A 26,317-nucleotide genomic window follows, 5' to 3' on the forward strand; every position below is an offset into this window, starting at 1 on the left:
TCTAGTGTGTTCCTGAGACTAATTTTTTGGCCTTGTTACTGTAAGAGTATTGCTAGGTGAGTTAAGGAAAGGATTTAAATATCACTTTCTTGGTATTCCTTGAGACCTGCCTCTATAAAAATATACATATCTATGCATAAAGAAAGGTCTTAATACAAAGGGAGGTGTCATATATTGACTATAGAAGGAAGTCTTAATTTTTATGATTCAGAAAATCTTGTATAGTCTAAGTCAGTTATCTATACTGACCATGGATTCCTAGTGCTTTTGTTGTAGGGCACTATGTGTCAAAGAAACAGGTATAGTTGTCATATGTTAAACACCTTTCATGTAGTAAAAATTCATTAAACGTTAACAGAAAATACCCATATTAGGGTTACATTCACTGACGTCACCAGGAGAGCCTCTGGCAGGGATAAAGAAAAATCGGCTCATTTGTGGAAAAGTCCAGGAGAGCTTGTACAGTGATGGGGGTGGCTCTATGTCTCTGCTTTTCAAGGCTCGCCATGTGTGGCTACTGAACTCTTGAAGTGTGGCTAATATGACTCAGGAATGGAATTTAAATTTAAATATCCGTGTGTCGCTAGTGACTACCCTTTTGAACAACACAGGTTGAGAGATCAGAAAGTTATGTGCACTCTCTTTGGGCCTTTGCCCTCGTGAGTCTCCCCAGGTGTGGCTGGTCTCTCCTCCGTGCTACAGATTTCTGAGGAGGAGGACAAGTATTTTGTTGTTGTGGGACCCTTAGTAGGAACTTAGCAGAGACAAACAGAGCGGGTGTTAAGTGGATTTAAATAATAACAAGAGAATAGGAAAATTAATGAAATAAAATGAAATGCATAAGGCTGTGCTGCTCATTTTTCAGGAGCTCGAGTATTTGGAGTGTCTTCATATACCTCCCGGATTGGAAGACTAGAATAGAACAAGGGCTTCTTCCCATCCTCAAATTGCTGATATTCCATTTGGAGTGAAATGTCTAACGTACATTAAAGAATATATGATACCACAAGCTCTTTTCTAACTAAATCCTCAAGTATGTTCTACAAATCCCACGCCACTAGAGTACAGCAGAGGACCGGCGTGTTAATCTACCCACGCAACAAGTATCCACGGGCGTGCTGTGTAGGTACCACAGTAACCAGAGGCATATGGGGGAGAGGCTTAGCAAACCAATAAGTAAATAAGTAAATAAATAAGGCAAATACGATCGGTTCAGTCAAGAAAAAAAATCAGGCACCGAGAGTGATGGATAGAGAGCTTTTAGGTGCCAGAGGAAGTCTTTCTGAGGTAGTGATGTGTAAGAGACCAAAAGGACCAGGAACTGGGTAAGAGAAGCTTAGGCGTTGGTGATGGGCCTGGAGCCCCCCTTGGGCAGCTGAGACTCTGAGGTGGGGAAACTGTGGCAGGAAGGTGGAGCCATCAGAGAGGTGGCCAAAGGCCAGGTAGCAGGGGCCCTTAAAGGTCATGGTAGGGAGATCAGGTGTTTATTCCGATAAGTGTCGGAGGCTGTTGAAGAGTTCTATGCAGGAAAGGACATACTTGTTTCAAAGGAACGGCTGTAGGGAGAATGGATTGAAGGGAGGAAAGAGCAGACAGGGAGATCAGAAGGGAGGCTATGGCAGTCGTCACAGAAAGTGAGAATGGCTTGGCTAAGGATTGCACTAGTGGTGGGGTGAGGGGCGGGTGGCTTTTGCAGGCAAAATGGAAGTAGAGACTTGTAGGACATGTTGATGGATTGGATGCGGTGTGTGAGTCAGAAACGACACCCAGGTTTTTGATCTTAGCAAATAGGTGGCATTAACTGGGATGGAGGAAGATGGTCGTTACTATTCTCACGCATTTGGAAGAAGATAATCAAAATATCTGTTTTAAAATGTTAAGTTTGATATGGCTAAGAGTTACACAGTTTGAGATATCAAGCAAGCTGCTGTGTATGTGAGTCTGGAGCTCAGTGGATAAATGAGGAGATACTTAACCGTTTATATGTTAAGTATCTCCTCATCTGGGTCGTACAAAAAGCCTGAGGACGGCTGAGATCCTTGGGGCTGTGTGTGTGTGTGTGTGTAAGAGTGTCCAGAACAAGAACTCCTGCAATTATTGTGAATGGCATCCCCCAGGAAAACAGGAAGCTAATGACCAAAAGTCCACACTCTATGATGGCATGTAGGCTACAAATTATAGGGCAAAATCACAAGACACCATGGGTTAGGAGTTCGGGGTTGCGCTGGGAGCTCATTGGTTGGAGGCGAGGTCAGGGTAATAAATCCTTTTTTCAGGTCTTGAGGACAGTTCTGAGGTCTGTTCCTGTGTCTCTCTGTCCCTCTGTTTAGTTTCATGGAAAAGTAGCCAGGAGTTTGTTTCACCTTAGGGCTCAGGAGCTGAAACCTAACTTAAGTCAAGACGTTATCTTTAGTCTGCCAGAATTCCAGACCTTGTGACTATTAGTCAGATCCAGGCTACTGTCTTCTGCTACCACAGGGTTTGCTGGTTATGGGGGTGAGAGGGGTGAGGCTAGGTCTCTAAGGGGTAGAGAGGGAGAGATTATTTTTAGAGCTAGGATTTAAAAGTAAATCTGATCAAATTCATAAGGACCCTTGGTTTTAGTAGCAAGTATTTAGGGTAGGGACAGATGATATAAACAGGTGATGGCAATGTTATCATTTTTCTTTCCCCATATATACTGGTTGTCAAATTATAGTTGATATTGAACAATAGGCATTTGAACTGCATAGGTCTACTTTTACATAGATTTAAAAAAAATAAATATGTACAATACTGTGCATTTGTTTTCCTTACGCGTTTCTTAAAATTGTTTCTCTAGCTTACTTTAATAATACAGTATATATTACATATAGCACACAAAATATGTGTTTACCGACTATGTTATCTGTGAGGTTTACAGTCAACAATTGGCTATTAGCAGTTCAGTTTTAGGGGAGTCATAATATTCATGTGGATTTTAAACTGTGTGGGGTCTTTTACCCCCATCCCCAGCATTATTCAAGGGTCAACTATAGTCTGTATTTTAAATGAATAATTCAGTTAATGCTTTCCTGAAGGAATGATGTGTTTGATTTGATACTAAGAAACCTACTTAACTAATATTTAATGTTTCAGCCTGTTTTGTTTTCTGCATGTTTCTTTTGGTAGTGGACCGAAGGTTTGGTTAGAAGAGCATATACGAGTATACATTATTTTAAATACAGCTTTCTTACCATCTCTTCATCTCAACTTCCAGAACTCATGTTTCACATGTAGCTGCTTTGTTTTCCGTCATTGCTAACCTGGCTTTCTTTTTATTTTATTTGGATTAATTTTTCCAGACATTTTATGTATTTGAATATGTTATGGCTGAAAAGTGATTAGGAGAATAAACTATCAGTTTGTCACTCTTCAATCTCTTCTCATAGAGGGGAGAGTAAATAACTAGTTTTAAATATATAATTTCTTTAAAAGTCAATTCCGAGGAAATATATATATTAATGGTTGTATGTCGAAGTTTGGCAGATTTACAATCAGAACAATATTTAGTTTTTGAATTCCTTGTGTGGCTGTATAATTTAGTGTAATTTTTGTGGGTGACCTATCAATTGGGATGTGGGTGTATGTTTGTTTTGCCCTCTAGGGCATGTTAATTGCTTTGTACTCTTTCCCCCACTCCCCACCAACTGTTCATTTTAAGTATTTAGTCACCTTGCAAAGAGTGGGTGAAAATGAAAGCTTGAAATAGCTATAATTATATTCAGCATTGGTGATATATTACTCTGACAGAGGAATGTAAATTGGATCTTGATATTATACAATATTAAAGCCGACCTTCTAAGTATAAGGTATGAAGTTTGTAACTTTGTCACATGTGACCCATAATATATATTTTTCCCTTTCAAGAAGCTTCTTATATTGATTTTTAGCAAAATAACTTAGTGTTTCCCTAGGTGTTTATGTAAGATTGTTGTTTTGGGTAATTAAAACATACTTATTACAAAAAAGGTAAGCTCATTAGAGGAAAATAAGTAATGAAGAAAAAAATATAATATCACCTACTTAGAAAGGCATATAAAGTCTTGGGCAGAAATGCGCGTCCACTGAGGAAGTCCTTTTGTATAATGCTATTGGTCATGTATTTGAAGAAGTTGGTTAAAGCAGGGAATCATAAAATAAATGACTCAGCTGTACCCAAACTTTTTTTTTTTTTGATTCAAACCATCAACATCCATTTTTAACTCTGGACATTTGATGTGGAGCCTTAGACCTTTTCTTGGCGTTGGGACAGGCTGATTGCATAAATCACACCCATAATGCGTTACCATCCTCCTATTATCTTAAAGTGAAACAGGAATGGAGAGGCTCTTACAAAGTAATCCAAGTGCCCAATTTTTTTTTTTTCTTTTAAAAAGATCTTTGGTGATCTCTCAATGATTTACAGTTGTGTTCACACCTACCTCTATAGCCCTTTTAAAATAAGCCATCTTTTTAATAACCTTTTCGAAGCATTAAGATTAGTGTTCATAGACACAGCAGCTCTTTTCCCAATGATATGTTGTTTGTTTGTGTAATTTTAATTAATTTGTATAATTATAGTAATAAGTGCAACTGGCAAAAATGGGTTTGGAAACGGTCCCAGTGGATTCTTGGTGGGAGCAGAAGCAGGCAGATGTACGAGAGAGTAGAACAGTAGCCTTGAATGTTCATTATGCCATAGGTGTTAGTATTTCACACAGGGAATGGAAACCAACAGGTAACAAGTGAGCTGATTAGGTAGAAAGTGGCTATGAATATGTTTGTATAGCTGCACACACACATTTCCTAGGTCTGAACAAAACCATATTTTTGAACAAAAATCCCATTATCATTTCTGCTTTTTAAACTTAAGATAAGCTAGCATCTTTCCATGTCAAGAATGTAGGCATAGTTTTCTTTGATTCAAGATTTTTTCCTAGCTCCTGGCTAGGGTAGTAGGTTGCCATCTTTTCCGCCCCTTTAGCATCCTTGGCTTGCGTTCGTCATAGTATTTATTACACGCTATTTTAGTTGTTTTATTTACCTCTTCTTGATTCTTCTTCAGATTTCTCCTATCAACTCTTTATCCCTTACTATGTTTGTTATCTCCATTTAAACATAATAGAGATAATGTTCTGCTACCCTTTTTCTCCTTTAATTCTCCTTCAATCAGAATTTTACTCCTATAGAGCTATTTATAAACCGCTCTTGAATTCAGTTTTTTATTCAACTTCACGTCAGCAGTTGGCCCGTGACTCTTTTCTTTTGAAAACTTTCTTGGTCCTTGGGGTTTGTTATAGTGTCTTCACCGGTTTCTCCTTTTACTGTCGTCACTGCCTTTTCTCAGGTGCCTTGGTCGGACCCTCTGCTATTCTCACACTTTATCAGTGGATGTTTTAGACTTGTGTTTCCAGGAAGATGGAGTAGATGTACTTTTTCCTATTCATCCTGCTAAGGACAACTAAGAAACCTTGACAGTATATATGAAACGGATACATAGGCTAGGGACCCAAGGAATGACATGGTGCTTAGTTCTGTGGGTTTTCTTTTTGCCTCTTCTACCCCAGATTTGGAGATAGAGAAGTAAGCAACCCAGAAGTGCCAATAGGCACAAAAAATATCCTCCCAAAAGCCTCCTCTCTTAAACCAAAGGACCATGAAAGGGGCAGCCAGCATAATAGAACGCTTTGAAAATAACCAGTCTGTGCTTGCCAAATACCACAGAAGAAGACTGTAGCCCATCCCTATTCATACCATCAAAGTCATGCGGGGAGCCTGGACTTCGTCTTCCAGACAGCATCAGCGAGGTGCTCTTCTCACTGGGGTGGTGTCAGAGGAGACTTAGCAGAGAGTCAAAACTTTGACCATAGCTTAGTGGTGAAAAAATCGCCCTGTTCCTCCCCAGTGGAGGTTACGTGGTAAGCATAACAATGAGTCCTACTTCTACCTGCCAGAGAGGTACCGTGGAGGCCAAGTGGGGAATTGGGCTTGTATTCGTACCTGGCAGTATCAAATTTGTGTCTTTTCTTCCTCCACTGGAGCAAAGTCTCAGGAAGCCAGCTAAAAATAGGATAGACCCGAAGAAATTCACAGTATGACACATGATAATCAAACTTCTAAAAACTAAAGACAAATTTTGAAAGCAATAAGAGATGACACTTTAGTTGTGGGGGGAAAACAATTTGAATGACATTAGATTTCTCATCAGGAACTATGGAGACCGGAAGCAAATGGTAAGCAGTTTTCAAATAAAGAAGACAAAGGACTATCAGAATAAAATCTTACGTGCTGTGAAAATATCCTTCAGGAATGAAGGGGAAATCAAGACATACTCAGTAAATATAGTAGACTTGACAGCTCTTTTCTAAATTGTTTGATGGTAGAAGCAAAAATTGTAACATTGTATGTTGTAGTTCTACATGTATGTAGAAGAGATATTTAAAACAATTATGCTATAATAGAGTAAAGGGATGTAAATGGATGTGTATTAGTTTGCTAGGGCTGACAAAAATACTGAAGACTGGGTGGCTTAAACAACAGAAAATTTTCTCACAATTCTGCAGACTGGAAGTCTTTTAAGTTCAAGGTGCTGGTGGGGTTGGTTTCTTCCGAGGGCTCTTTCCTTGGCTTACAGAGGGCCCATGTCTTGCTGTGTCTTCACATGGCCTTTCCTGTGTGGGCATGCATCCCTGGTGTCTCCTCCTCTTATAAGGACACTAGTTCGTACTGGATTAGGGCCCTATCCTTAGGCTCTCATTGATCCTTAATTACCTCTTTAAAGACTTTATCTTCTAATATAGTCATATGGCGGATTTGGGCATCAAAACAGGAATTATGAGTGGCACTATTCAATCCATAACAGAAAGGAAGAGTTTTACAATTCATTCAAACTTGTAAAATGAATTGTGATTTGTATTGATGTAATACCTAGAGCAACCACTAAAAGTGGCATATATTTTTTATATACATAAAAAATAACACATCAGAATGGAATTCTAAAACACGTTCAGATAAACCACAAGAAGGTAGGAAAAAGAAGATAAAAGCAGGACAAAAACCGAAAAATAAATGGCAGACTGAAGCCTTAACATACCAACAAGTACATTAACTGTAAATGGTTTAAATATACCAACTAAAAAGATTGGTGGAGTGGATTTTAAAATCACCTAGTTATATACTCTATTTCATAAATCCACTTCAAATATATATTTTTAAAAATTTTATTTTTCAATTACAGTTGACATTCAATATTATATTAGTTTCAGGTGTATAGCCTAATGATTAGACACTTATGTATCAAGTGACCCCCCCCACTTGCACCCACTTGCACCCACTTGACACCATATAGATGTCAATACTATTAACTATACTCCCTAAGCTGTACTTTACATCCTCATGACTATTTTGTAACAGCCAGTACTACTTAATCCTTTCAACTTTTTTACCCATTCCCCCAACTGTCCTCTCATTTGGCAATCATCAGTTTGTTCTCTGTATCCACGAGTTTGCTTATGTCTTTCTTGTTCATTTATTTTATTTTTTAGATTCTGCATGATATGGCGTTTGTCTTTCTCTGTCCAAACTGTGTCACTTAGCTCAGTGTCCTCTAGATCCATCCATGTGGTCACAAATAAGACTTTATTCTTTTTTACGGCTGTGAAATATTCCATTGCATGTATGTACCACATCTTCCTTATCCATTCCTTTTTTGATTGGAGCATTTAATCCATTTACATTTAAAGTAATTATTGATAGATATGTAGTTATTACCATTTAGTTTTCTGATTATTTTTGTAGTTCTCTGTTCTTTTGCTCTCTCCTCTTGTATGGTGATGACTTTTTGTAATGTTGATTTGTATTCCTTTCTCTTTATTTCTTGTGTATCTCTTGTAGATTTTTTGTTTGTAGTTACCATGTGCATCATATATAAGCTACATTTATAGCAGTATTTTAAGTTAATGGTTGCTTAAGTTTGAACACATTATATAATCACTACCGTTTTTACTCACCCCCTCCATGTGTATGTTTTTATTATCATTTTATTACTTTTATGTGTATATATCCCTTAATTTCCTGTTGTGATTACACATGATCTTTTTACTCCTGTCTTTTAATCTTTGTACTGGTTTTATTGTTGGTTGATCCACCGCTTTTGTTGTTTGCCTTTGTCAGTATTTTTTTTCTTTGTGATATTTTCTTATTCATTATTTTAATTTTTTTTCCTTAAAGAAGTCCCTTTAACCTTTCTTGAAATACTGATTTGGTGGTGATGAACTTCTTTAGCTTTTTCCTGTCTGGAGAGCTCTTTATCTGTCCTTTGATTCTAAATGATAGCCTTGATGTGTAGAGTATCTTGGTTATAGGTTCTTACTTTTTATCGCTTTAAATATGTCATGCCAATCCCTTCTGGCCTGCAAAGTTTCTGTTGCGAAATCAGCTGACAGTCTACGGGAGCTCCCTTGTAGGTAACTAACTGCTTTTCCCTTGCTGCTTTTAAGATTCTTTTGTTTGTAACCTTTGGGCATTTTAATTTTGATGTATTTTGGTGTGGGCTTCTTTGGGTTCATCTTGTTTGGGACTTCTATGCTTCCAGGACTTGTATGTCTATTTCTTTGGCCAGATTAGGGAAAGTTTTCTGTCATTATTTCTTCAAAAAGATTTTCAGTCCCTTGCTCACTCTCTCCTTTTTGTACCTTTATGGTGTGAATGTTGGTACACTTAATGTTATCCTAGAGGATCCTTAAACTATCTTCAATTTTTTGGATTCTTTTTTCTTGTTGCTGTTCTGATTGGGTGTTCTCTGCTTCATCTAATCCGCTTTCGATTTCATCTAATCTATTCTTCATTTCATTTATTGTATTCTTCATTTCTGACTGGTTCTTTTTAATAGTTTCTATCTCCTTTTTTATGTTTTCTATCTCTTTGTTGAAGTTCTGAGTTATCTCTTCCTCCCTAACTTCATTGAGCATTCTTATAACCAGTGTTATTAACTCTGTATCTGATAGATTACTTGCCTCCAAATCGTTTAGTTCTTTTTCTGGAGATTTGTCTCGTTCTCTCATTTGGAACATATTTTTTTGTTGTCTCATTTTGACTTCCTTCCTATGATTGCTTCTACGTAGGTGGAGTTGCTACAACTCCCAGTCTTTGCAGAGTGGCCTCATGTGGTAGGTTTCCTGTGGGGCCTGGTGGTGCTGTTTCCCTGTTCACCTGAGCTGGGTGCTCCAGGTGTGTAGGTTTTGTGTGCTCTCTTGTTGTACTTGAGTCTTGATTGCTATTGGCATGTCAGTGGATTGGACCAGGGATTCTCAGTCGCCTGGGCTGTGGACTAGTACTGGTCCGTGGCCTGTTAGGAACCGGGCCACATAGCAGGAGGTGAGTGGCAGGTGAGCAAGTGAAGCTTCATCAGTATTTGCAGCCTCTCCCCAGCACTAGAATCACCACCTAAGCTCCACCTCAGATCATCAGGCATTAGGTTCTCATAGGAGTACTGGTCTCTGGTACCATGAAGGTTGGGGACCGCTGGGTGGGACTGTTCCTCTGGGTTAGTGGCAATGAGGACTGGCCGTGACTACAGCAGACGAGCTGTTGTGTGGGGCCTGACTCCACAGATCAGGATTTGCTTTAGGGGGCTCTGGTTCTTCCTGAGTCTACCCTTTGGTTATGTTGTTTGCGGCACTAATTGTGTCATGCTCTGATATAGTATGAAGCTGGTCACCAGGTGTGTTGGTTCTGGGGCCTCTTAGGTGGGGCTCTGGTGCAGGCCAAGGTTAGCTGCTGCCTGTTTCCAACCTGGGGCCACATGGTAGGAGGTGTAAACTGATCTGTGTTTGGTAGCTGCCTATGCTGGGCTTTGGTGCATCTGGGAAGTGGTTTTGCTGAGAACTGAGGCCAGTTGCCTTTAGTACCAGGTTTGGGTCCACTTAGCAAGAGGTACAGGGGTTGCCAAGGCCAGCTGCTGCTTGATTTGGGTTTGTGGACCTTTCGGAGAGCTTAGGAAAGTCCACAATGTGGGTCCAGGCTGGTAGCTTGTGTAGATTAGCCTCTGAAAGAGATTAGGGACTGGTGGGGTCTCAGAGAACCACCAGGGTGGGGTGAGATCAGCCTTAGCCTGGTTAATGGAGGGCTCAACAAAAGAACAGTGGAGCCTGTAGGCACTTTAGTCCCAGACAGAGTTATCCCTTCAGCCCTCACCCTGAAACCAGACAATTCAGTTTCTCCCTGTATGTCCTGGTGATTTTGGAGCTGCTGCCCTGGTGCTGGAGCTCAGCACCAGTGTGTTCGTCAGTGAGTAAATTTGTGCATGACTCCTTTAATAGGATGCCTGTGTCTCTAGCAGCCCACCATCGCACCTGGACTGAGTCCTTGCTGATTTTCACAGCCAGCTATTTGGGGGACTCTTCTTCCCACACTGCTGGTCTGGGTTGAGAAGCCTGGTGTTGAACTGGGACCCCTTGTTCCTCAGTGGGATCTCTGCAGCCACAACGTCCCTCCCAACTCTTAACCGTCACATGGGCATGGCACCAGTCTGTTCTGCATCTCTGCCCCTCGTACCAGTCTCAACATGGCTTCTTTATATCCTTAGTTGTAGGCGTTCTGTTCAGCAAGTCTTTGGGTGGTTCTCAAGGTTGGTTGTTCTATAAGTTTATGTGCAGTTTTAATGTGGTCATGGGAGCAGGTGAGCACAGTGTTGACCTACACTGCCACCTTGAGGTGAAGTCTAATAGCCTCAGATTCTTGAAACTGATCTCAGATTAGCACATGTGTATTCCAGCAAACCTAGTGCTGTTTCTTGGAGGCAGTCATGAAAATGGCACAAAAGCACATGGACATCACCCCTACTTCAAATGTGTTGATGTAGGTAGATTAAAAGTAAAATGATAATAAAAGGCACATTATGTAAACATTAAAAGAAAGCAGTTGTGGCTATTTTAATATCAAATAATTTAGACCTCATAATAAAGAAAATAGGGGTGGATTGACCCTTTTATCATTTTATAAAAATCAAAGGAGCACTCTTAAAGTGTGTCAAACCTTAGATGTGCAAAATATGTGAAACATAGAACTGAATGGATAGATAAATCCACAACTGGATTTTGAGATTTCATAGTACTCTATCAATAATCGATAGAATGGCTAGACAGAAAATAACTAAACACGTAGAAGCTCTCAGTACCACTATCACTTCAAAGGATATAATATGTATTTATAGAACACGCCATCCAGCAATAGCAGAATATATATTTGTTTCTTATTCCCACAGAACATATCTCAAGGTAGACCATAACCTGGCCATAAAAGCAAACCTCATCAAGTCAAAAAAATTGAAAACATTGAAAAAAATTGAGAAATTGTGATAAACAGTAGACTCAAACTAGAAGTCATTAACAGATAACAAGAAGTCTCCAAACATTTGGAAAGTAAACGAAACACTTATATTCAATCCATGGCTCAAAGAAATTCTCAAGAGAAATTAAAAAGTACACTGAACTTAATGAAAATGAAGATGCACCTGACAGCTTTTGGTGTACATATAAAAAAGCACTGAGAGGGGAATTTATAGCATTAAACATACATTAGAGAAGAATAAAAGGCTAAAATCAATAATTTTAGCTATTACCTCAAGACTCGAGAAAAAGAGCAAAATAAATCCAAATCAAGTAGGAGTGAAATAAAGACCAGAAATCAATTAATTGAATACAGAAAAACAAAAGAGAAAATCAATGAAACAAGAAGTTGGTTCTTTTGAATGATTAATACAGTTGCCAAATCTCTATTAATATGAAAAAAAGCACTAAAAACCAATATCTGGAATGATACAGGGAATCTTACTACACACCCTACATTAACAGGGTAATAATGGAGTACTACAAACAACTTTAAACACTCAAATTTGCAAACTTAGATGAAAAAGGCCAATTCTTTGAGAAGCAAAATGTCCTTCAACAGACCCAATATGAAATAGAAAATTTAAATAATCCTCCGGCTATAAGAAAATTGAATTACTATTTTAAAACTCCCCAAAAGGTCTTCAAGTAAAAATGGTTTTACTGGAGAATTCTACTAAAAACTTAAAGAAAAATTAATACCAATTCTACACAATCTCTTCTAGGAAATACAGGAACAGGGAACAATTCACAATTTATTTTATGAAGCTGATACTGATAGCAAAACCAAATATAAAATCAAAACAAAACTAAAAACCCCAAGCCCCAAATCTGTGGGCCAATGTCCATCATGAATATAGACACAAATATCATATTGTAATGGACTGTATCAACAAGGCTAAAGAAGAAAAATCACATCACATCAATTAATGAAGACAATGCATTTGACAAAACGCAACAGAATTCTTGACAAACGCTCTAGAAAATAAGAACAGATGATTTGGATTGAATTTTGTAACGCCAAGCACCTTAGAATGCGACTTTATTTGGAAATAGGGTCATTGTGGATATAACTGAGATGAGGTCACAAGGGAGCAGGATGGACTCTTACTCCAGCATAACTTATGTTTTTATAAGAGAAAAGACAAACAGGGCACCATGTGATGGATGACTGAGGTGCATGCAGTTAATGATACTGGATGGTATGCTTCAATATTAAGAGGGTAAATTTATGTGATTTTTTATTCACAAAACAAATTAACCATATTTCTATATACTAGCAGTGAACTTTTGGAAAACAGCACCATTTACTACTCAAAAAATACTCTGGTGTAAATCTAACTAATTATTTATAGGACTTTTGTGCTCAAAACTACAAAATAATAATGAAGGAAATCAAAGAAGGTCTTAATAAATGGAGAGGCATCCCAAGCTCATGAACGAGGAGACTCACCTCTATTTGCTTGGTCATTTGAGTTGCTGGCAGAATTCAATTCCTTGCAGTTGTGAGTCTGACGTTCCTCTTTCCTTGCTAGCTATCAATTTAGGGCTAGCTCAGCTTTTAGTGTCCACCCACATTCCTTAGCTCATGTCCTTCTTCATCTTTAAAGGTTGTAAAAATAGGTTGAGGCCCTCTCATGCTTTGAATCCCTCTTATTTCTCCATCTCATGTCTCTTACCCAGCTGGGAAAGGATCTCATTTTTTAAGAATCATGTAATTAAATTGGACAATCTAGGGTAATCTCCCTATTTCTAAATTATCTGAATAGCAACCTTAATTCTATCTTCAAACTTAATTCCCCTTTTAATCTCTTTGCTATGTAAGGTAATATATTCATAGGTTGTGGTGTTGGAACATGGCCATCTTTAGGGGGGCAGAGGTGGGATGACTCTTCTAACCACACTTGTCTGATCCTTTGATGGCTTCCCACTGCCCATGGTACTATATATCGTTGATTTCAAAATGAAGCTCCTTTCTACCTGTTTGGTTTTATGTCTGATATGGCCACTCGTGGTGCTCAGGCCAGGCCTCGTTCTTCACATTTAATGTCTTTGCACGTGTTCCTTCCTGCATAGAAACCTCTCTTCCTTTCTGTGACTTATCCTTCAAGACTTGAGTCAGACATCAGCTGCTTTGGCTCCCAAGAGGTAGATGCTGTGTCTTCTGTTTCATTAGCAACATGATTATAGCACTTATTACATTATGGAAACAATTCTCCTCAATATTTGTTTCAACCACTAGTCTGTGATCCTTTCAAGGGGCAGAGAACATGTTTAATTCAGTTTTGTATTCCTCACACCTTGTACAGTGTCCAGCACACAGCAAGCCCTCATTAAAGGCTGACTTTGTTAAAAGCACTTGATTTTAGTAGTAATGAAACATCACCCTTCAGCAGCCATCATGGACTCGTCCCAAATTAGGACAGTCTCCGGATTTATTATCCTTGGTTCAGCATAGATAAGTACTGGTTCTCAAATCGGAATAGATGTTCCTGACATGGAAGTTAAGGCAGCTTCCGTGATGCTGCATAGAACGCGTCATCCATTTGTGCCTTTTCTAAGTATATAAAAGAAGGGCATGAGCCAGGGCATCAGCAGACTCAGATGCTATCTCCGAGTGATCTTAATTTCTCTCTGCATGTTCCTTTCTTTATATATGAAATTGGGAGGACTACCAATTTCATTTTAAAACCATTTATTCAGTGTAGTTTGTCCCAGGTGCTGGAGATTTAAGGATAAATAAGAAATTGTCCCTATTCTCCAGGTGTATGCGTCAGGTAAGACTGCCCTTAAGATCTGGTAGGTTTGTTCCAGCTCTGACTGTCCATGATGCATTTCTTTCCCTTAGGGCACATTTGGGAAGAGAGCTAATAACTTTAACTTTAGTCTGTGGGAAACCTACGTTGACGGTGCTTTTTTCTTCCTTTGTCCAGGAAGTAAGTCTAAGACCTGACTATTGTTTCTTCTGCTCAATGAGGTGACTGTATTTGCTTCATAAAGCCAACAATATGTTGGAAATCATTTTGCACACTTGATTTCATTTTCTGGAAGCAAAAACTGAATTTCAAGGCCTAAGCTACTTTAAACATTTAAAGGTGATTTGAACATTTAATCTTAGAGACCTACTCTTCCTCTTGTTTTTTTTTTTACCTCTTCATCTCTTCTTTTCTCCTACGTTGAGACCCTTTCTAGGAAGTGGTAAATGGTAATATACTTAGAAGTTACTCTTGAAGCAATTAAGAGAGAAGAGTTTGATATTTCCTGTTATAGCATTTTGAGAGGTAGATTTTGTGTTAAATTAGTACTTAGCACATTACTTTTTGCTGTTTTAAAGGATTTCCCCCCCAAATAAATGCCATGCTAATCTGTTTCATTTCTATTCATGAAGAAAAACATTTTCACAGTGCTTATTCATCCATGAATGCAGTTTATAGTTAAACCACATAATGCCTGATGGTATTGTGCTGACAGACACAGAATAAATAGTACAGATTTTGTTTCCTGAAGATTGATCATTTAGAGATCAGTTGGTATTTTTTTTTCCAGGTTATTTCTTACACTGATGATGAGAAATTTTTTACTTTTGTAGAAAGCTATGGATTTCAATACACCTCTGTCAGGACTGCAGACCTACCTATTCAATATCCATTTTTATCTTGAACATCTTTTCCGGAAGAGATAGGAAGTGATATTTGCCCCTATCCTTAAAAACAATACTGCTGAAAATAGTGGGGGTGGGGGGGAAGGTTTTGAGAGAATGGGTTCGTTGGCGAACGACTTGTTAATATAACAATATGTTAGCCTTGCAAACTTTTAAGAAAATAGGGAGACTTTTTCTGCCTGTTTAATTTGTTTTAATATTACTTTTTCGATAAGTACTTTCATTGGCTTCCTTATGTTTATATATTATAGTGTTTCTTTTGTTATCAAGCATCTTAGTTTCTTCTCTCTACACCCTGTCCCACTTTTCATGTTTTTGACGTGTTTTGAAATGTAAAATGTAACCTGCCTTTGATAAGGCTGTCGTTGCCAACCTCTCTGATTTTATTGTTGTTGATAAATTAATTCCACCTTGAGTGAAAAGATTGTAATATAAAGTAATTGGACATGATGCCTCTTGACATTCACCTTAGTTTGTTTTGTAGAGAATTAGTTTTATGTAATATATATGAATAGCGTAAATTTGCCTTTAATGATTCACATTCTGCAATGTAGAAGAGAGTTATCTAGGGGGTCCAGTTACCTAAAGGTTTGATTTGAGAACTTCCATAGTCTCAGTATTCTATTTATATTAGTGGTGATAAATTTTAAAGATAGCTATTTTCTTTTATTAATTACTCAGACCAGAAGACTTAACTTGATTTACCTGAATCGATATGCTCCCTGAATGCTTATAGTGGCCTTCCAGATAAGCATTATAAATACAACAAAATCTTTTTGTTATATTAACACAATTTTAAATTAGGTTTTTTTTTTTTTTGGTATAAGGCGGTTTTAAGAATAGTAACATTATAATCCACAATGATTGAAGGTGATAACAATTTGAATCATCCTAAATCATTCATATTAGCTTTAGAATATCATTATGAGTATACTTTTGAATACGGAGATTGTTGGAAATTGACTTCAAACAAAGTATTGAAGTCCCACTGTAAGGTACTAACACAGGAGGGCCTGATGAACAGTCTGTGCACACATCTCAGCGCCAGCCCAAATAAAATGCTCAAATTACTCCTTACGTGTTTGATTTCAAGCCTCCCTGCTGCATGTGAAATAATAAATACAGAACAGGAGTCAACAAAGCAAAGAGTTAAGTAGGATGCTGTAGGTGTTTTCATGAAACATGAAAGCAAGAATTGAAATGCCTACAGGTAATCTGTCTGTTGCTGATAGTACAGAGTAAACTCTTCACTTTTGAAGTAGCATTCTGGTTTGAAACACCAACTTTTATTTAACTTTTTTCTTATCTTCACTATAATAGTGATCTTCAGTCCTTTTCATAGGGTGTATCTTTACTGTTTAAGTGCATTCTCGAATTAGTTATTCCATGGTTTTCATAGAGAGGAGGTGAGTAAAATAGTCTGACATGGGTCTGCAAATCTAAATGATAAATTGCTTTGTGTGTGTGTGGAGGGGTGTTAAAATCAGAAATATTGAGTATTGATAGATGATTAAGCTGTGTTCACGCAAGTGTGAACATGAAGATGGATTTTTAAACAATCTTTTTATTTTTCATATAAAGTATTGTATTTGGTTTTTACCCTTATTTTCATGGGAAATGTTATATCTTAAGTAAGAAAATGGTATTAGATCCTGCTATCTGATTTGTTTTTATTCTTTATAATGTAACACTTTTGATTATTGGGTAAATTTTGTTTTTAACATTCCATTTTTCAAAGGCTACACTCACAAATAAAATCATACATAAAAATTTATATACAAGGAAATATACACACACATATACTTTTCCTTTCCTCCACTTTTTTTGACAGATTGTTACCATTATTTTATTTATTGGCTTAGGCTTTCCAAATGATCACTGAAAAAAATACAGTAATTTCTATGAAGGTGGTTTTTCTATAATCAGGATGAGCTGCTGTCTATTGGCAGCAATGTCCTAACTACATGCAGTGCTGTGGTTATATTTATGAGTTTATGGAATAGAGGCTGTTTATTCGAGATGAAAATACTCATTTAAAAAATAACGAAGATTTTTTTTTTAATTGAACTTTGAAACAGGAAATTCTTAACACTCATAAGGATGCATTTTAGAGGTTTGAGAAATTCTCCCCAAAACATCCCTTTTTACTATTTTGATAATTTTTTCAGTAATCTTTTTCTTTATGTAGTTCTGATTCTTCCCTTTTGAAAATCTTAACTTGCTCAGTTTCTGCCCTTTAGAACAGTCCAAAGTGAGAGTTATCCAGTGGTGTACAGGTAAATGTTTAATATGCATCTCTCTGGGTTGGGGGAGCTGCTTTGATTGGCAGCCTTTGCTGATTTCTGTAGTGTAAATAATTCCAACATGGCAGAGTTTTAGTTACTAACATGATGTCACTGGATGTGGAGTATGGAAGAGATGGGCATGCTCAGCTCTCACAAGCCAAGTGCAAGTCAGGTTCAGCACACCACTGGCTTATCACATTTTTGTTCTTTCTGTCACAACCAAGACTATGAACATGAATGATTTTGTACAAGATATCATTCTTAGATTGTCTTTATGATTAGAATAGAACAACTGTAACATATTTGTGATGGTACTGTGATTTTTCAAACTTAGAATACTGACGTAATGTATAATTACCTTTTTTCCCTGTTTTTCAGTTGGGTGGAAAGCTTCGGACATGAGGGGCTCGGATTATTACTGGACATTTTGGAAAAACTGGTTACTAGCAAAATGTAAGTATTGCTCGTTATTTCAATTAAGCTACATTCGCATGTCCCATTGTAATTCTAACACTGATATCTTTATGCCAATGCAGACAAGAAAAGATGGTAAAGAAGAATCAGCACAAAGTCATACAGTGTCTAAAGGCCTTGATGAATACACAGGTATGTACGTGGGTGATCATATCGTATTTGTTCTTCAGTTTTTATACAATTCCTAAGAATTAGAGTTGTGTCATAAAGGATTTGCACTAAAGTGATGTATTGCTTTGATATACTGTTTAGTACATAATGGAAAAAAATACCGAATTGTATTGATTTCTAGTTTTGTTTAAAAACCATTGTCTCTCAGCAGAGAAACTTGGGGATGTATTGACCTTCTGGTGCTTCAGATTAATTCTCTCGCCCCCTTTCCCTTCCTCCCTCCTGTCTCTCTCCTTTCTTTCCACCTTGCTTTTTGTTCTCTCCTCCTCTTCTCTCCCCTGCTCTTTTAATTTTCAAAACTATAGCACAAATCAGCTTCGAAATCATATGTGATTATTAAATGCGGGATGCAGTAGTATTTATTACCAAAGAATCAAGTTGGAAACACTTCATTTTTATAGTCTAGGCATTTAAATCTGTAATGAAATTAATGAATACCGATATAACAGGTCCCAGAAATGAAGCGGTGATGCTTAATACAAGTACGATTCAGACCCAATGTAATATGGCAGATCTGCTGAGTTTGCATATTTAAAGAGGATACATTAGAAGAAACGTTTAAGCTCTTTACTGAAGTTAGATTCATCTGATTTTTTTTTTATGCTGTTAATTGCAAAAAATTACTCTATCCCCTGCCATATCTTTAGCTCCAACATCTAAACACATCTACCTCATGATGTGTGAGTAATGACAGGTGTTTTCGTTGCTGTTACTGACAGCAGGTGAGGAAATTTTACCTATGGCGGTGTGATGATTTGTGTTTTATAGTAACTCTGCATATTTCTGATTAATTTTTTTAAAATTTGCCTTATCTTTAGTTTTAGAATAAACCTTTAAAAGACTACACACTTAAGTACTAGTACTTAAATTATTAACATCATACATATACATTTTTTACTAAATGTAACAAATATTGATGTTTTCTAATTATTTTTGTCTTAATGAATTATTATTATTATTATTATTATTTTTTTAGCATTTTCTGGAGCTAAACTTTCTATTTTGAAACAATGAAATATTTTTCTCCCCCATTCCCTCCTCAAATTAGATAAGATTTTCAAGGAAAATATTTGATGTAGAAATCACAAGTCCTTTTAGTGTTCTGTGAGGAGGAAGTTTTAGGTGTTAAGTAGCCTTTTATAGAATATATTTTAAGAATAACCAAATAAAGGAATCAAACTGCTGATGGAGAGAGATCTTTCCACACTGTGAGTACATAGTACTGCTTAGGAGGCTTCTTTTAAAGTGACAATATAGACATTGAAAGTTTCACTAGTGATGGAAGTTTGAATGGTGAAAACCCAGAAACATTTTTCAAACCAAAGGAACATGTGGATCATCATTTAAATTTGAAAAGAATATCATGGTTAAAATGAGATGGTGTGTAGAAGATACTGTTCCTATTTGGTTTGAGACTGAATTGAAGGGGGAGTAAACTTTGTATTTATAGTCTAATTAATGTAATGTAACTTATTGTCTCATAATAACATGTTGCTTATAGTTATATGTGCATCTGAAATATATTGTTATTTGCGTTTATTATCACCTGTGCTAATAAGTATGAAAAGTTAAATTATTGATACTTGGAGTTAGTATTATGCTTCCTGAAATTTTTGGTAACCTTACTTTTTCCCCAAGACTGGTTGATGATTTTTTTTCTATACCTCACTGTGCAGTCTTTACAAGAGATCGATGAATGATGAACATTATAGGTTTTAAGAGAAAAGTGTGGTACCTTATTTTGTACTAGAAATTATTTATACAAATGATGAGCAAATTGGTTACCATATAGAAGTAAATTTAACACTAAGTTGGACTAATGTTTTTAAAATGGAAGAATATTGCGAATATTTATTAGGAAGAAAATAAAAGTCAGGATGAAAAGTTCATTTATTTAAATTAAAAGGTAATTAGAAGAGGGGCTTGATTGGGTCAGTCAACTATGTGTGTGTGGCTTCGAGATGTACACCCCCCATGCAGAGGCTTTGTTCCTGAAGCCAGCCCCTCGCCCCATGTATCTCTGCTACTGGGATTAGCTCATGGAGGGATTTGTTCAGCACCAGTATTCACGTAGGGCTGGGCATCCTACACAGGGATTCACAGTATCCACCTTCCCCTGCCTAGCACATCTTCAGTGGCCTGAAATTCCATTTATTAGGTAATAATAGGCCTCATGCAGAATGCAGATGGAACCTGGCATTGGCTCTCATTTTAGAACACGTGACTTTTCACAGAATCCAGAGTGGGTCTTTGACATTCAATAGAGGGACATCCTTAGACCTTCCAAAAATTGTCACCACTTCTCTACTCTTATAAAAGCCTTCATTTAATGCACTTTACTTGCCAGCACTGGTAAGTTGACTGTTTCTCTCACAGAGTCAACAGTTTTTGCTTTGCTTTGCTTTGCTGTGTTTTAAATAATCGAATGAGACTAATTTTACACAAGTAGACTGTATCTCTTTAGTTCTAGATCCTGAATAGTGGCAATCTGGCCCCACTGCAGACTTAAAATGAGCACTACATGATTTTCCATTAGCAAAATTGGAGAATATTGCCTATGCTGAAGGTTTGTGGGGGTCACAGGATAACGGTTAGAACCATGCTCAGAGAATGCTCCTGATCCACCTATCACACGTGATGGTTTAGGGCTGGAGGCCTTGACAGAGAAGGTAGTAGTGTCACTGGAGGAAATCAGTCTGAGTTGCCCAGAGTGGCAGGGGGAGCCACAGGATTCTGACTCCAGAAGGGCAGGCACTTGCCGAGGAGAGCCAGGTGGGTGGGAAATGAGGGGGAAATGCTGGAGGCAAGCTTTTCTCAGTCCTCAGGTTTATGGGACAGAGCCAGTCTTCTGGTACTTGGTAATCCTTGACCGACTGACTTTTTGAATTGGATCTAAGTGGTACTTTATGCACCTCTGACAATTCCCTGGAACGGTTATCAAGGCATATTGCAGTCTCTGGCCCCATGCCTACTTTTGCAGTGTTTGCTGATTTGAAATAGCCTAGAGCATCACAGAAGTGAGCAGTTCCTGGCCGGTTTCGCCGTCTCTAAATTTTTCCTTATCACTGACAAGACAGAGAAGTCTTTCCTCAAATGATATCATGGGGCCCTTGACCCTTCTGCTTGTCCATTCTCCTCTGTACCTGAGTTCCCTAGATAGTGGTCTAAAGCAAGCGTAATATTGCAGCGCAATGTGAAGGCTTCTTTACATAAATGCCATTTGCAATAGGAAAGTTATAAAGAAAACTTCATAACACTGAAATGAAAGCGTTTGGGTCTAAACTTCTTATAGATTCAACTTTGATATCTGTTTCTAGGGCTGATTTTGAGTATAAGCCATAGTTCATAGGTCTGTAATTGAGATTAGGCCATTTTTAGTGTTTAGTAGTAGCTGTAATCAACCAATTTCTCATTCTTCTTTAGAAGGATCCTCTGGGATGCATGGTAGATAAATAGTGTTGTTTTATTGCTTCTCTTTATTCTCCATTAGGTTTTACTTCCAGAGTGTAAGCAGGCCTTAAGAGATGTATACATCCTTAAATCAAAACACCGAATTATTAACGTCACTCCTTATCTTCTGATTGGATGTGACATCCTCAAAGTAGCAAATAACCTTTGTCCTTATCCTAGATCATCCCATTTATATGATGTGTTTACAACTGCACTGTCCTTTTGATGGTAAAATATTCTAATCAGAATACATATGCTCCTTCTGTCAGTTTCTGTGTGGTATGTGCCCAAATCATCCATCAGCTCTTGCCCATATTATGAACTCAGTGTTACTGTTGAGGCCTAATTGTATAATGTAGTTGCTATATTCACATGTGCTATTGAGCGTGTGAAATGGGGCGAGTCTGAATTGAGATGTGCCATAAGTGTAAAATACACACTGGATTTTGAATACTTAGGAAGAAAAAAGTACACTATCTCATCTATCAATGAATATTTTATTTTGATTCTATGTTGCAATGATAATATTTTGGATATATTGGAATAATTCCATGAAAATCAGTTTTACTTTTTGCTCGAAAATTGCATATTAACACTGCACATGTAGTTCGCAGTGTATTTCTCTGGGACAGTCATGATCTGTGCATTTATTGGTGGTGGTATATCTCTTAGCAGCCTTCCTTCTCAGGAGAGAGCCTTATGGCCTCAGTGTCTGTTTCAACATCTGACTGTTCATTTTGTGTGTTTCTGTTGGGAAATCTCAGTATTTCTCACTGCTTCTCTTTCTCCACTTGGCCACTTCTCTATGTTAATAATTATCAGCCAATATTGTTATAAAATCACCTTTGAGAGGTTATCTGTATCTGGTTGATTCTCATAGTTCTCAATGTAAAGTGTATATTTCTATGAATCTTTTTTTTAGAATGTTATACATTCTTTATACTCCCTGGCTTTACTAGGTATAAAAATATATCCTCTAAACGTTTTCTAATAGCGGTATTTCCTTCAGGACACTATTTTTTTTTTTTTTTAAAACTAACATTTAACGTCTTATTTCCCAAATGTTATAGTATGGCCTGGAAAGAATTATGAGTGAAGAGAGGAGTCTTTCTTTATTAGCCTTAGCCATCGATCCCGAGCACCCTGGAATGATGACAGATGTGCTTAAACTCCTCTCTGCAGTGTGCATTGTGGGGGAGGAGAGCACGTGAGTCTTCTCAACTTATTTCTCTAATTGCATAATGATTTAATACGATTTAATTCATTTAATGTTTTCGTTATCAATTCTGTTTTAGACTAGAATATAAGTAAATGAAGTATACTTAAGCAACTGCTTTAGATTCATATTGGCTGCACAGAAATGCTTGAGTAATGATTATTTCTCTTAATCGATGCAGTAGTGTTGGGCTAATATGTTTCTGTGAAAAACTGACTTTTTTGTCATTTATTTTAAACAGTTCAGAACTCAAACCTAAATAAAAATTCTAAATTAAGACTGTGAAAAAATATACAAATGGGTTCTGTTTCTTATGTGATTATTTTTTTCTAGATAGAATTAATTCAAACTGTAGGTCATGTATCTTCCCTTGTAAAAGCAAACATCATACTATTTGTAAGGCCGATTTACAACATGACATACGGAACAGTACTTTACTGGTCAGTGTACATAGTCCTTGACCATAGAATAGGTACTAGAGCTTTAAACTTCAAAGACGTTATTCACGTTTGTTAGGGCACTATTACGTATTAAAAGATAATTACATAGAAAAGCCTTTTTTTTTTTTTTAAAGAAGATTGGGGTTCTTATTACAAGAAAGCATTTCAAAATTATTTATATGCATTTTAATTTATGTTTCTATTTATTTATATTTATATTATATTTTTAAAATTATATTTTAAAAAGTCTAAAGATATAAAAACCGAACAACCAAAAGAACAAACAGTAATAGCTTTCTCACATAAGGGTAGGCAGAGCCCTAGGAGCAGAACCTCCTGCGCCCATTTGAACATTGTCCTTGTGATCCTCCTGGGGCTGGTGACTGTTGAGCTGCTCAGGTGGGATCCAGTTGGCAAGTCATCAGGCACCCCTCAGGCCTGGCCCTCTGGCCCCATACAGCTATGTGTGTAGCTACGGACACAGCCGTGTGGCCGCAATCCTAGCACGCGAAGCCGGGCACAAAGCTTCAGCGCTTAGCATTTTACAGAGGGCACGTTCACCTTGGCGTAGAAACCGGAGAGTGGACTCAGTGTGGACACGTGAGCACTTTCTGTGCTCCCCGTCTCCTCCCCTCCTGCTGCATCCTCCCCTACTTCCTTTCCCCTTCTCTATGCCTTTCTCCTTCTCTCTGCTCATCCTTTCCCCTCGTCGTCTTTCTCCCCTTTCCCCTTTCTTTCTTTATCCTTTTTCTTTTTTCTCTTCTTCCCGTAGTTTCATATTATTTTTGTTATTTCTTGATTTCAGAAGAGGCCTCAAAGTGATGTAAACAACTACATCACTCACTTGGCCTACATGTCTGCGTCCACAAACTCACGTGAGCTTCACTAGTGCGCCCCATCCTGTTCACACAACAATTCTTTTTTTTAAGGAGGAGCGAGTGTAACTCTTATGTAACTATTATTTTTAATATTTGACTCAGATTTCTTACCGCTCTATGTTTTTGGCTACCAGAGCTTCACTAACTTAGATTCAAGAGGAAGTAGAGCACAGTGGGTAAGAGCATTTATGCGGTGCTCGTTCCTCAGACTCTCTGCTTTTGGGTCCTTGCTCTGCCATTGAGTAGCTGTGAGACCTCGGACAAGTTGCTTAACCTTTCTCTATCTCAGCTGCCTAATCTCTAAAATAGGATGATAACAGGACCTACCTCAGAGACTCATACACATTAAGATGGGTTACTATTTGTAAACTGGTTCAAATAGTCCCCAAAGTGTGGTAAGCACTATATAAATGCTTGATAAATAGACATCATTATAGGGTAATTATGAGGAATAAATAAATCCAAGCGTGTAACACGCTTAGAACAGCGCTGGATACATGCTTTGTACTCAGCGAGCTACTTTTAAAAGGTTGTTGGTTGCTTAGGAGCAGTAGTTCTGGAGTTTAATAGATCGATCAGTTGTATTATGGCATTTGGGTTCTTTGCTGTTTGCAGTTTAATTAACGCTTTCAAATTTTCCGATAGCATTGAAGAAGTTTTAGAAGCTTTAACATCAGCTGGAGAAGAAAGAAAGATTGACAGATTTTCTTCTGTTGTGGAAGGTCTTCGGCACAATTCAGTGCAACTGCAGGTAGGTTTCGTTTACGTCACGCGTATTGTTTTGTGACTGTTTTCTGCCAGGTTTATATTTAAGACTATAGTGTGAAACCCTATATCCATTTATTTTAGCATTTTTAATGTATAGATTCTAATATACATTGTATTGTAATTGATCGTATAGATGCAACTTGGTGCATACCTGTGGTTATTTCCATAGATTACTTTCCTAGGAGTTGGCTTACTAGATTTCTCTGTAAAAAAAAAAAAATATGATTATGGTCCCATGAATTGTTTATTCTATGTTAGTCTCATAAACTGAGTACTATAATTTTGAAGAAATTTTGGCAAGTAAGTAAATTATGGCTTCTCATTGTATTAGTTTTTATATCTGAAAAGTTGAGAGTTTACATGAGTAATAATGAGGTCCAAGGTACACTTAGAGAGGTTTTCAAAAATATTTAAGTGTTCCCAAAAAGTCACATGTAGACTTAACATTGTAGTATGGAAACTATATAACTAATATTCATTTAACTTAAAAAAAAAAAAACCAGACAAAAGAGTTTTTATGCCTGTAATTATTGTTACAATCATTGCTAATCAAACCTAAGTATATTTAAAGAAGAAGCACTGATAAAATTTTTTTCTGACAATAAATTAGAAAATGTTAGGGACTGTCAAATTAATACATTTATTATGACATTTCTGATGGTGTTTGCAAGAGGCTGGCGAGGAGCCCTGTTGTTGTGATTTGTGTCTCTGGGCAGCGGGCAGGCTTGAAGATCAGTATGTGGTCCCCAGTGCGTGGTCCAGGTACGGGGGTCTCCGGAAAAAAGCCACTCTTTACTCCTCCGGGCTTGGCAGAGGGCCCAGAGTGAGGGTCTGGGACGTGTCACCCGCCTCTGACGCAGACGTGTTCCTGCACTTGCTTGGTGCGCTAGTGTCTTTTAATTCATACATCATCACCCTCTTTTCCCTTCTTCTTCTTTTTCATCTGTCCCCAAATTCCCTATTTATGCATTATCTTCCTTTATTTGCTGCTAATGAATGAGGAGTAAACCTTAAAGAAACATTGTAGAGAAAAGCCGAGCGATTACTTTATGTGAATTATCCTCCAGTATTCATGTTACTTTTTACATGTACAATATGTGTACAAATATCAGTATATTATTTTGTTTTTTTGTGCAGCATATTAGAGATCAATTCTTAAAATCCCATATATAAAACGTAATAGTCATGTGTAAACTTTATTCCCTAAATAAAAGCATTTTTGTACTAATGAATACTTTTTAAAATCTAATCCCGTACATCTTATAGGACTGGGAGTTGTAGTGTCTTGTGATGAAAGGGACAGACTTCTGAGTCACGCAGGCTTGAATTTGCGTCCCAGATCTTCTCATCCTTGCTGTGTAACTCTGGGTCGCCTCCCAAGCCTCTTTTAGAGCTCAGTTTTCTAAATTAGAAGATGGAGATAATATCCGTACCCAGATCATCGCTGATGCAGGGATTACATAGGATAATGTATTCCAAATGCTTAGGATGGTGCTTGGTCCTTTAGCAGAAGTGCTGAGTAAAAGCTAGCTTCGAAAAGTAATTTCGTTAAATTGAGAAGTTAGCGGAAAGTGGAGATTGAATGTG

At 37.5% G+C, this 26,317-nt stretch overlaps 1 protein-coding gene across 1 annotated transcript in view; it reads left to right on the forward strand.

Annotated features, from left to right (window-relative positions):
* The window catches only part of DIAPH3 (diaphanous related formin 3), a 425,074-nt gene that overhangs the window by 110,883 nt on the left and 287,874 nt on the right, over nucleotides 1-26,317 (forward strand). Inside the window, exons 5-8 of the mRNA XM_039877169.1 lie at nucleotides 17,712-17,786; nucleotides 17,870-17,939; nucleotides 22,499-22,635; nucleotides 24,608-24,713. Coding sequence (XP_039733103.1) covers nucleotides 17,712-17,786; nucleotides 17,870-17,939; nucleotides 22,499-22,635; nucleotides 24,608-24,713 — 388 coding nt within the window. The remainder of the gene's footprint in view (nucleotides 1-17,711; nucleotides 17,787-17,869; nucleotides 17,940-22,498; nucleotides 22,636-24,607; nucleotides 24,714-26,317) is intronic.

Source organism: Pteropus medius, unplaced genomic scaffold (assembly GCF_902729225.1).
Source record: "Pteropus medius unplaced genomic scaffold, Ma_sr-lr_union100, whole genome shotgun sequence".
In the NCBI taxonomy this organism is placed as follows: Eukaryota; Metazoa; Chordata; class Mammalia; order Chiroptera; family Pteropodidae; genus Pteropus; species Pteropus medius.